The sequence below is a fragment of the Excalfactoria chinensis genome, chromosome 5 (genome assembly GCF_039878825.1).
Source record: "Excalfactoria chinensis isolate bCotChi1 chromosome 5, bCotChi1.hap2, whole genome shotgun sequence".
Taxonomy (NCBI): Eukaryota; Metazoa; Chordata; class Aves; order Galliformes; family Phasianidae; genus Excalfactoria; species Excalfactoria chinensis.
The window spans coordinates 26385019-26397653 of NC_092829.1; the positions used below are offsets into that span (position 1 = coordinate 26385019).

At 35.6% G+C, this 12635-nt stretch overlaps 1 protein-coding gene across 3 annotated transcripts in view; it reads right to left on the reverse strand.

Moving 5' to 3' along the window:
* Positions 1 to 12635, reverse strand: part of DPH6 (diphthamine biosynthesis 6) — a 176131-nt gene that overhangs the window by 88596 nt on the left and 74900 nt on the right. For all 3 annotated transcript variants that reach the window (XM_072337782.1, XM_072337780.1, XM_072337781.1), the window contains 2 exons: positions 11103 to 11232; positions 8119 to 8293 (listed from right to left, as the gene is read on the reverse strand). In XM_072337782.1, coding sequence (XP_072193883.1) covers positions 8119 to 8293; positions 11103 to 11232 — 305 coding nt within the window. The remainder of the gene's footprint in view (positions 1 to 8118; positions 8294 to 11102; positions 11233 to 12635) is intronic.

Genomic DNA, 12635 nt, shown 5'->3' on the forward strand with positions numbered 1-12635 from the left:
GGAGAAAAACAATGTTACCTTGCTTGTAACTTTCTCTAGAAAGATAACTAGACACAACACAAACTGAACTAGAACGCCGGAGCCAAAACTTCTTTTTGAACGTCCCCTGGATATTGACCTCAAGTTACAAAAGCTTCTCAGTGTGCTTGCTGAGAGAGAAATGGTTTAGGGAAGCAATGCATGTAAAAATGTCATCTACAAGGTAAGTTTTCCTACAGTAACATGCAAGAACCACTAGGAATAAGTCACCACAAGCTCAGAATACAAATAAATGCAACTGTAATGTGGAGGTGTAACAAAAGACAAACAACCAGAAATTATTTTCAAATGACTAGCAGCTATGGAAGAACATCTAAACCTTTCAAAACACTCTATTAGCCTTGGAAACAATAAAAATGAGATGTCAAAAATTGCTCTCTGGTGCAGAAAAATCAAATCCTGGACTCCCTGAGCCTAAGACCAGTGCATCCTTTGCCACAGACATGCAAGTAAGCTTGGCTTTTCCATTTTAAGCTGCTGTAAAATGTAACAGTCAGGTCAACTAATTTTGCTCTGAAAATATTGTTCTGTTTCATCACAAAGAGCTCCTAAGAGAATGTTCTCTGCAACAGAATTCTCTAAAAGGATTTCAAGGATGTTTTTGTTCACAGTGAGAAACAGTACAGTTGAACTCAGGGATAAAAATGTGTTCAACCCCTGAAACATTACCTGCAGTTTAAACGAATGCTGTGCTTCTCTAGCACTTGTACTTGAGAGAAGATAATAATGTTGTCTTGAAAGAACGATTTAGTTGTTTTTTGTTTTTTCTTTTTTTTTTCCAGGTTTTTAAAGAAGTAAAAGGAAGCTTTGTCAAAACAAATTGAAAAATAAAAATGATTTGTAGTCTCTTAAAATCAATAAGAAAGGATGGGAAAACAACCAATAATCTATCTCCTTAAAAGGTTGAAGATCTTACCAAGAGCCATGGACACAAACTGCACTGGCTCTAAAGATGATTGCTAACTTTGCTAGCACTGCCTGAGGGTGATAGATCCCATACTTGCATTGAAAGAGTGCAAGGAGGAAAAAGTTGGAACAAGAGCATAGTGTTTTAGACTGAATACTGAATTCCACAACTCAACTCACTATATTTTCAGCAATAAAAAAAACCAAACAAGCAACTAAAAGCAAAGAGGTTTCACGCTTAAAATACACATCAGATTTGGAGTATCAAAAGCTGTTTGGAAAAAAAAAAAAATATTTCATGCAATTTTGAAGTTGAATTTTTGAAGTGGAATTTTTGCAAACCTAAAGCTGGGAGAAATACCAGCCACACAAAGAACCAAGATGTGATTTCTGTCTATTGTAGGGAATGTATAGGAATGAGTTTTCTAGGGCACAGTATGGCTCACAAACAGTTAACCTAGTGAAAATTCAAAGAGAAAGCACTTCATGAGCACTTCAAACCTGTCACAATAATCACATAACTGAACCTCTAGAGAAAGAGACAATGTTTCTGTTACTGAGCTCAACCCTCAGGCTCTCATGCATCAAATTCACCAGTGAAAACAAAGTGGGATGGGGGATGGAAAAATTTGAGGTGCCAAAATACCAAAATAATGTAGTAGACCCAAATAAATTTGCCAATAGCAAATGCATAATTCTGAAAAAGCTGGTTGAACTCTGATTAGGATCCCTCTCAAAATAAATAAATAAATAAACATATATATATATACACACACACACATATTAAAGTAAAACATGGAAAAGCAGAAAAATGTAGGAAAAAATGAGCTTATTCCTAGGAAATAATTTGGGTGACTGGTCTGAATGGTCTGAAAGCATTGCAATAGCTTTTGAAGCTAAACACAGGATGGGGAGATATGCATACGCATCAGTTTGCTATCTTTATATGAAGAAAGGAAACTGTAGAGGAGATGTCAGAGAAAGAGGCAAAAGTGTAGAAAAAGAAGATACTGATTACTTAGGAGAAACAGATAGGCTTGTAGCTTCTTCAACAATGTTCCAATATTCAAGAAACTTCACAGAGTCCAATAAGATCACTGTATGATTTAGCAGAAGTTCACTTAAAAAAAAAATAACAGAAGTACAAATTCTTATTCTCATCTTCTAAAGACATTTAAGTGAATTTCCCTTAAGGATTAGAACTAAGAGATTACATAGACTTTGTTTCACTAGAAGTGCTTATGCTAGTGCAAAAGGATCATTTTTGCCCTTGACAGATTTTCTGTACCATTCAATGGGCGGGCATGCTAGTGGTTCGTTTTCACTTGGAAATTATCATAACAGCACTTGAAATTTATTATGATGCTAGAAGTGTTGAAAGAGAATCGAAAGATGATAAATAGTGTTTATTTACTTTTTATTTACAGATCCTGTTTATTTAGGATCTGCAGGAACTTTTTTTTTTTTTTTTTTTTTTTCTTTTTTTAATTTGATAATTCTTAACATTGTTTTCTGGTGGCTTTTTTTCCACAGAAGTGTTTCTGTTGGTTAAAAATCCTCCTTAGATGACTGAGATAATTTCCGCTCAGACCATATGTCTTATTCAGTGGTCTAACTGCACACCGCATCTTTTAACAGGTTGTTGTAGATTTTTATTTTATGGAAGTAGGTGGACTCATTTTCTCTGCATACTGGAGTTTTTACACTGCAGTGTTGATGATGATAGTCTCTAGAAAACTAATAGTGTAGGAATGCTTCACAGATGGCTTGGCAAAAATCTGGTAATTATTAAATTAGTGGCGGAAATACATATAGTAGTCTTATATTTACAGTCCAGACAATCAACTTTTCATCTTTTTATGTCAGATTTATTATGATGTTAATAACAATAATTTTCAAGCCAGTCCATAAAGACATTGGCTGAGTGCAGGGCTATTTCCATCCAGTCTGGTACAAATGGAATTAGCGAACCTAGCTGTTGTCACAGTGATTCTGAGATGTTTATGCCAGTTTTTCAAATTTTGGTCATTTTCTGGTAAAGCTTCAATGGGCAGACTTTAAAGTGGCAGACTGGCATAGAGATGAGAAGTAATGCAGAAGGCTGTGAAACTTTTGGTCATTAAGGTGGTTTTCTTATGGGATCAGTGGAGAGAGTCTCATTTCCACCATGGAAAACTTTTTGTTGGCATAAAAAGTGGACTGAGGTTTTAGTGAGTGTTTCTTGGAATACTAGCAGATGGTAGTAGGCGTGCTAAGGTTCCCTTGTTTGTGAGTTGGAGACAGCTAGCAAACAATCCAGAGAATAGGAGATGAAGTTGAGAGTCAGACTTAACACTTCCACTGAGTCTCAAAAGCATCTCTTGGAACTCTCTATAGGATTTGCACATTAATGTCAACTTCATTTAAATAGTCTACATAGTTTATGAAGACTATAGCTGTGTCTTTCATTATTTCTGGTTTAATTCAACTTGTATGCTGAATCTTAGAGATTCTGAAGTACTCTTCTGATTGACAGGCTTTGATTGTGCTATCTATTGCTGATTATTGCAAAGCCAAATCCTTTTTGTTGTTTGTTTGTTTGTTTTTGTTTTTTGAGACAATCAGTATAACAGCTGAACAGCTGAAGGTTTGATGTTTTTGTCTGTTATGTTTTTAATCTTACACTTTTCGACGTTGTTGGTGATCTCCTGGCATTTGTCAGGTAAAGCAACTGAAGAAAACCATACAGATCCCAAATGATGTTACTTGTAAAATTGAGGCAATGCTCAGAAGGATCAGGAATAATATGACTGCCAGCACAGTCAGTCATGCATTGCAGATGTTCAGTTGCTTGAGAAGTATGATTTTCAAGTCAAATTAAGGGAACAAGCAGTTACCTGGAATGAGCTGCTCATAGTAATCAAGCCACTTAGGGCACTAAATCCCACTGCTGCAAGTTTTTCATCTATATATTAAACTCCTATACATAAAATTTAAGTATATGAGCAGAAATCAAAGGGATTCCTTTCATACATAAATTCACACATAGCTCCTCATAGAATTAGTAGAACAATTACACATTTTCAAAAGAATGTTAAATATCGGGTCAAAAACCTTTACATGTATCATTATTGAGAAAGTATTCATATCTCCCATTGATCAAATTCTAATCGCAGATTTAAAACACTGGAAAACAGTTAGGTTTGTCAGTAAACATAAGCTTACTGGTGATGAGTATACAATACATATTTAGAGCCATCAAAAGAAGGTGAAAGTACAACCCACAAAAAGTCCTCTTCCTTTGAGGTAAAGAAAAATGCTGTCTGCAATTTATGAGGAAAAGAACGAGGAAGTAAAAAAAACTGTGCAGGATACTTTCTATTAGGCAACTTGAAGAATTTTCACACACTTTTTTTTTTTTTTTTGCTTCTCTTTTGGTGTTACATTCACATTCCTAAATTTGAAACTTACCTGGTATTTACATCAGCCAGCACAGTGAACATACTGTTTACTAAAATAGCTACTTGGAGGCAATAAATAACTCTGAGTCAAATTCTGGAAGGGCAATATCTAAGTCAGTTAGAATGCCACAGTCTGAGACTGAAAAAATGTCAGTGTCTGTATCACATCTCCAAGGAAAACGAACAAAAGCAAAACCGAACAAAAATAACTAAACACCACCACCACCACCACAACAACAAAACAAACAAACTAAACAAAAAACAAAAACCCAACAAGAATGACAAAAAACCCCAGACCTGCTCATTTTCATTACAGTTGAAGAAAAAGATGAAGTTGGTACCTTAATAAACATGCACTGAACTTCCTCATGATCCAAAAATGAAACACAGGCCGTCTACTCCAAGGACATCTCCCTCTTCTTAGGGATCCTGAGTATCACTCTAGAGAGTAATGATGCCTTTAGCATCTCAGATCTAAACTCTCTAACCTCTGAAATTTGACACTTTGTTTATGGTTCCTCACTTTTGGACTGTGATTATAAAATAGGGAAGTGGGAAGTACACTTCCAGTACACCCTGCAGACAAACATTTGGGCAGTTTGAGCTCTTGATTAAATGTTCGGCCTCCAGGGAACTCAAACTTAATTTCTGCACTTCCTAAGCAAGCACACTAAACCCTTCATCATACAAAACATGACAGTCATCCTTTTCACCTCCTCATATTTAAACTCTTCTGGGGACCATGGTTTAGGTTTGCATATTCTTAAATTCGGAGAGATGAGACTGTAAAGACAAAACAGACAGATGTCTGTCTCCCTAGATGGCAGCAACAGCACCAATCAAGGTTTAGGCAGTTACAGATTTTTCAAGCAAACAGAGAACTACCTGGCAAATTTAAATTGATACAGAGTGAAGCAGAATTTGTTGGAAGACCCTATGAAGAATTGCCCTAAGTAAGGCAGTTGAATCTGATATCAGTGTCTTAATACACCTTGTGTAAAATAGTGGCCACTGAAGCTATGACAGACAGGCTTCAAGACAGTGTATCCCTAATTTGTTTTAATGCACTAAGCATCGCAGATCCACATCTGATTTTTGACAGTCACCTTAATATGTGTGGGAGCCAAGATGCTCTATCAAATGCATGTTCAGAATACCTACAAGCAGAGACAACGTAATAGATGCCTTTTAGAAATCTCTATCACTATTAGGATTTTAATAAATATATTTTATTTACCATACTGTCTGCTTATATATATTATGTATGCATTACTAGTTTTATGGTACCAGTTTTTTTTTTTTGTTTTTTTTTTTTTTTGTGGTTTACTGACCTTATCACTATGTGGATGCTGAATCCTAGGGAGGATGAAGAGTTCAGTTTCATTAACAAAACTTAAGTGGCAAGGTTGAAAAAACAGGCTCCCTCATACAAATGTGGTAATAGGAAAGACAAAACACCTTATCTAATGAATCAAATCCTCTATGTTTCATCCTTCCTTAACTGGCTAGTTCTCAGCAAGTATTTAAGAACTGTGCCACGTATAATATGAAAGTGACTACATCATAATCAAAGGGGAAAGGTTTGGAAAATGTAAATATATGCTTGGAGATGTTTGTTTTCTCAAATCAGCTACCATTTTCAAAATATGCTATATTTTCAATGTAACCCATTTTTCATCTGCCCAATTACCAGCAATCTTTTTTTCTGCTATCAAAAATGATCATTTGTTTCTTTATTGTAGTAGATAAAACATCCTTTCATTGTTTCAGCTCACAAGCTGCGCAGATACTACCCACTGTTCTTGCCTCCAGCACTTCACATTATTGGTGTATTATTTCATGCATGCCCTACTCTTTTATCAATTGCTTTTGAAGTAATGTTAATAGACTAGAAAATTGAGACATTTATGAAGTATAGGCAGTGTTTATGAAAAAATCCATAAAATATGACACAGGCAAGACAAGATAAAAGCAGCATTTTAATAGATTATGGCAAAGAGATCCTGTCAGAAGTTGACAACTGACTCCTCCGAGATCACTAATTTTTATGGGATTAATTCTTTAGTATTAAAAATGAAGTTAAATGTCCTAATTAATCTGTAAATAGCACACCCAGAATTAAACCTCGTGGCCCCTTCCTTGGCAGAGCAATACTTTTGAGTAATAATTTTGAGTAATCACCTCAAACTGATAAACTGAGTAAGATGATCTTATTAGCTAAATAGCCACTTGGATCAGACTTTATTGTATCAACGATGTAAGAAATTGGCACTATTTGATAAAGATGTTCATACAGTAACTTCTGATTCTCAAAAAACTACAGATCACTTGGATTTAACTATACCAGATGTGTCCAGCCTGTGGCCCATGAGCTAGCTATGTGCAGCCCTGGACAGGCCCACAGAAAAAAAACACAAATAAGTGATTTACTGAAATAGAAATAAACAGGAAACAGAACCCAAATTAGATCAAGTTGCAGGGACCTGGACGCTAGAATTTAGTCAGACTAAGAGTTTGTGCTACTAGGTTTAAACAGTTTTGAAGACAACACTGAGAATAAGGTGCCTGAAGGATAGTAGAATTTGGCAGCTGTCAGAGGGAAAGTATTGAGAACATGAGGAAAATCTAGAAGTGTCATCAGAGATAATCAAATCATAGATAATTGTGTATCATTATATTTATAAAATAGTTAATGACATCATCAAAAATTATCTCAGAATATGACAGTATAATAGATTCTACTGTTCCAGTTTATTTGCTCATTTCCAGATAGAAAAACAATAAGGAAGTTTTCCAAAACAAAGTTCAAATAGACTTTTAAATTACTTCTGCTTTTAGTTTTTCAGTTGTGATAGGCGTTTTTGTTTTTTTTTCTTTTAAATGAAGGCAAACCACTTATGACTGCTTATTCTGAGACAGAATATAGACTACATACTCTATTATACTTGTACTAGAAGGGTATAATAATATTACTTTGGAAGTCTGTTTACAAGGAACACCTCCAAACATGAGGGCAAAAGGACCATACAATTCTCTCTCAGCATCAACTTAAGCTTTCCATAGATGTATTGAAAGCATAATGAGGACAGTGATAAACTAAGTGATTTCATTCTGCCTGACTGTTACAGTCTCCCAGTAACATCAGACATAAAAACAAACAAACAAACAAAACAAAACAAAAAAAAAACTGAAAATAAATATGCAAATACCTTAATTCTTTTATAATATGGCTAAAATTCACTACTACAGGTTTCTCACACAGGACTGGAAGATGGTAAACCACATTTACAAAACCAGCATGGAGTCTTCGCAGGGGTGCTGGACTCAATGATCTCTAGGGGTCCCTTTCAACTGCTACAATTCTGTGATTCTGTGATATTTCAATTTTAATTTTTTATTTTTTACAGTAGAAAGTATTTTCATAGTATCATAGTATTGTGCGAGTTGGAAGGGACCTTAGAGATCATTGAGTCCAACTCCCGGGATTCGAGCCCTCTGTGTAGCAGAGCGGCACTTCTACCCCTTATGCCACAGGGGGGATTCGAACCCGGGCCCTCTGGTGTTGCAAGTGGCAATTCTACCGCTGCGCCACCAGTTCCTTAAAGTTTAAGTTCCTTAAACTTTAATACCTTATTTCTCTTGTACATTCATTTGGATAGGAAGGAGACTTTTAAATTGTACCCACTTCAATAATCTGACATATAGTTCACATGAAATAACAAAGATTCCCTACCTTGATGGATTGACTGTAAGGTCCTATGCTAGCAGGTGCCCAGTGGGAAATACTCTGTACATGCATGACCAGCTTTTCCTCACTTAATACGTCATCTGTTGCGATGTCACAGCTATGCGCAAGGCAATCCATGCAAAACAGTACCTCATCAGGTAACAGGGTTTCCACACACACTCTGAAAACAGAAGAAAATTTTCTTTTTTCAAATAAAGTTTGCAGGCACTATCAGCATTTATTTTCCACTTTGATTTCTTTTTCTTTTAGATACTATATAATGAAATTTTATCAGGAACATAAAAACAAACACTACAGTACTGCAGTAACCTGCTAGTATTTAAATTGTTATCTCCTCTCCAAATGATAATAGGCTTCACATTTCCAACAGGACAATCTGCACTACCAAGGAGAAACAAGTATCACAGCCTACGGCTAATTTACCTTTGTTTATTTTTCTGTTGTATAACATTATTTTAAGAATATATGACTTTTTTTTTACTAAGAAAACCTTGATCGTGCAACTTTGGAAATAAGCTGTGCTAAAACAGCTTTTGGATATGGAGCACCCTTGTCATATCACCAACCATTTTTCACTGCCTAACCTTCCATTTGTTGGACTAAATGTTCAATCTTCTAAACATCAGAAACAGGCACTTTTGCTTTGCACCAGCCTCACATGTTGTAATACAATACCAAGCATATTCTTCTGTTATACTATTAGTTGTTAGACGGACACACATTTATGATAGCACAGAAAACCTACCTAAGCATTCATTAAGAAAGGTCATTTTTGTTTGCTCCAAGCTTAAAAAATGTTTGCCTGAATGACAAAGTCTATTGCAAATGGTTAGTGAAAAAACTGTGTGTGTGTGTGTGGTGGGGGGAAGGGAGGGTAAATAAATAAAAAGAAAGAAATAAAGATTAAAAAAAAACAACAACATTGATGTTTCAAACCCAGAAAAATAATTATATTTGCAGTCTATGCATTAAAAAGTCATTTAGTTCCCAGCAGGTATCCAACAAAAAATTACTTGTTCTCTTTACATATCATGTAACACAACCTTACAAAATTCTTATCGGCTTGCTTATTTCATCCAAGAAAACTATATTTCTCCCCTCCTCTCCCATGCAAATACATTTATTTTTTTTTTCCTCATTACCATCATCACAAGCATGGATGAATGGATTTTCCACTTGAGATAGTAAATTTTCAAGACAATTTTGCAAATTTAGTGTAGATCTAGACCCCTGAGTCTATGCTTCTAGCATATTGCTTGTGAGAACTCCCACAAACACATCTCTGTGCATAATGCAACGATGCAGACACGGAAACTGCTGCTTCATTTTTCTTTTGGCTAAAATGCAACACAAACCTGTATGTTCTATAAAATAATCATTAAGTCATTTCCCACTGCAACTTCCTAATCTTTCTACCTGCTATTTTATGACCTTTCGAAGAAGTGATGGAAAACTATGTGCTGGTTGTGCAAATGTGAAGGCTTAAGACATGCAGCAGCATGAGAAATGAAGGACGCTAAATCAGGGAAAGGGTAAGTGCCATAAAGAGCATTTAAGATACATAGCAGTAGAGATACATTTTTGTGCAGTTTACAGCAGAGTCTAAATTCTTCATCTTCAGGCACAGACAATCAACAGTACACTCCTCCATTGTTTGCTAAGTCTGGACTACAGTTACGATCTCAAAAAAGCCTCTTCCTGCTGTCTTTATTCTCTTCAGACACTCAGACTGAAGGTGGTTAGGAGGATGTGAACATACCATACCATACATTATCTTAACAATATCTTCTACCTATTTTCACATTGCACTTAAAATTCACACGACTGAACTACACTTTGTTCGCTGTAATAAAAAGAATATAATATTTTACATTAAAAAATTCTGAAAAATTGATTTGAAAAATAACAAGAGATATAGAAATAACAAGATAGCTTCTCAGCTATCAATTTTCCTTTTGTATTTAATGAAGTAAATAGAAAGGGGAGAAAATGCCACAAAGATCTAGAAGGGTCTAAATCTCATCATCTCTAGGCAGACTAAATAATCAGCATGACAGATGAGAGGGTAGGATTGGATATTGCATACCTTGACTACACAGAGGCCTTTGAGACTGTCTAATATAGCATTTTCATAGAGAAGCTGATGAAGTATGGGTTGGATGAGCAGACAGTAAGGTATAAAACAGCTCAAAGACCAGGCCCAGAGGGCAGTGCTCAGTGGCATGAGGTCTAGTGGGTGGTCTGTAACTAATAGAATATCCTGGGAGACTATACAAGGTCCAAACCTGCTAAAATCAGACCACCTCAGTGATAGGGCAAAGCATACCCTCAGAAAGTTTGGAAATAATACAAAACTATGAGTGGTCATTGTTACATTAGAGGGTCATGCTACCATTCTGAAAAACCTGGACAGGCTGGAGAAATGAGCTGAGAGGAATCTCATGCAACAAGTGCAAAATCCTGCAATGAGATAAAACCCCAGCGCTTGCTGGGAATTGTCCATCTGGAAAGCAGCTTCACAGAAAGGACCTGGTTGGTCCTAGTATACACTGAAAGCCAGTAATGTGCCCTTATCACTGAGGTTTGATGGTATCCTGGGCTGCATTAGGAGGAGTGCTGCCAAGATCAAGAGAGGCACACTAACAGACAAACAGAACTACATCAATACAAAAGACCTGTCATTTCACCTGACTTAAGGAGAACTGATGCTTGCAAAAAATGTATTACTTTTATATAAAGTCATATTGAGGGGCATTTATAAACCTTATGGAAAGTAATAAGGCAAGAATTTCCAACTCCAGTGTTTCTGATTTGAGCACCCCTGATGTGATTACTTCAAAAGGTAGCAGAAGTCTGTTTCCAAGTCTGAGAGACATAAACATTTGTAGAAAAGTTTCATAAATGTGATAACAATAATACAGAACATTACAGTGTATCATAAATATACTCTAGCAGTAGTCTAATCCTACCTTGCTGGTGGACACAAATCAAATTCTGTCACATAAACTGAATTTATAACACTGAAGTCTTTCATGCTTTTCATATACAGATGAACCAAAATAATATCCTTCAGTTTCAATCCCTCTGAAGTTATAGCTGCTGCAAGATAAAAAATAACATAGTTGTTAAAGACAAAATATTTTAAACACAGGCATCCTGTGTTTGTTCAACAAAACAAACTGGTAATAACTACTTGTCTAAACATGACTGAAAGCTTTGCAACATACTACTTTTCTCTACATAATATCCAATTTTTCATGAAATTTTATCATGTTCATTTTCTAAATAGACAGAAATAGAATGAATAAATTTGTTCCACACAGTAGTGAATCCTTACCAAAAGAAAATGTATCATGCATTCATGCAAATAGATAAGTTAAATTCCTAATTATTTGCATCACTAAGTTTTATCCTTTTTTTTTTTTCCCTGTTCATTTTTTGTTTTGTTTCAGACTACGACAGTTGGCAACCTATAAGATTTTGAATCAAAAGTGAACAAAACTGTAAGGGACAACAAGCAATCCTTTAGTCCATAACTCTTCTTAAAGAAGATTGAACATTTATGTGCTGTTCTAGAGGGATGTTTGTCTAAGCTGCTTAAAAAAAAAAAAAAAAAAAAAAAAAAAAAAAAAAAGGGCAATAATAATCTCTGCAAAATGAAAGAGTTATAAATGGCAAGATAGATGATAGGAAACAGAAGTAGCCACAGGAGAAATGAAGGAATGATGAAAGCATGGGAAAGCTCAAGCACACAGTTAATGAAACGATGCTGGGAAGTGGAAATAATGTGTATGCCTAGAAAATTTCAGTCACAGCATTTAAGGAGAATGTATTACTCTTACATATGTCAATACCATACACATACGTGGATCAACTCTTCAGTGTGGACCTTTCGTAACTCCTAAGTAGGAGAAATAAAATGAAGAAGCAAGTCCTCTCTGAATGACGTGAAGAAATATAACACATAATAGCAGTTACCTAACTTAAATAAGACACATAAAGCTCTTCTTGATGTAGTTTTGGGGATCTAGTCCTTTAGAATTACAGTTTGTATCTATACATATCTATACATGGTCTTCCAGAGGAACAGAGTCTTTACTGTCACCTTAGTGAGAAACAAGTATTTTTTTGAAAAACATTTCTCTGCCTTTAAACACAGTCCAGGACCTGGCACACTTCCATGCAAGTCAATGTGGTCACACCAGCACTGGCTTTTATTCTAAATATTTCAGCTTTATTTAGTCACACTGCCCTTAGTGATGGCAGTCTGAAGAGGGAAAGGGCAGTCTGAAGAGGGAAAGGGAAATTCTCACTGACAGAAAAAGACATTCCCTGCTAAGTCACACAAGAGATTACAAAGCAATTGACATAGAACATGTATGAAGTCAAGATAGATCTGCAGAAATAATCAGCTGAGAAATTAGCACACAATGATTATTCTGTCCAGAAATATGAATGTATTTTAAAACTGCCTGATTGTATTCACTAGGTGAATATCAGCT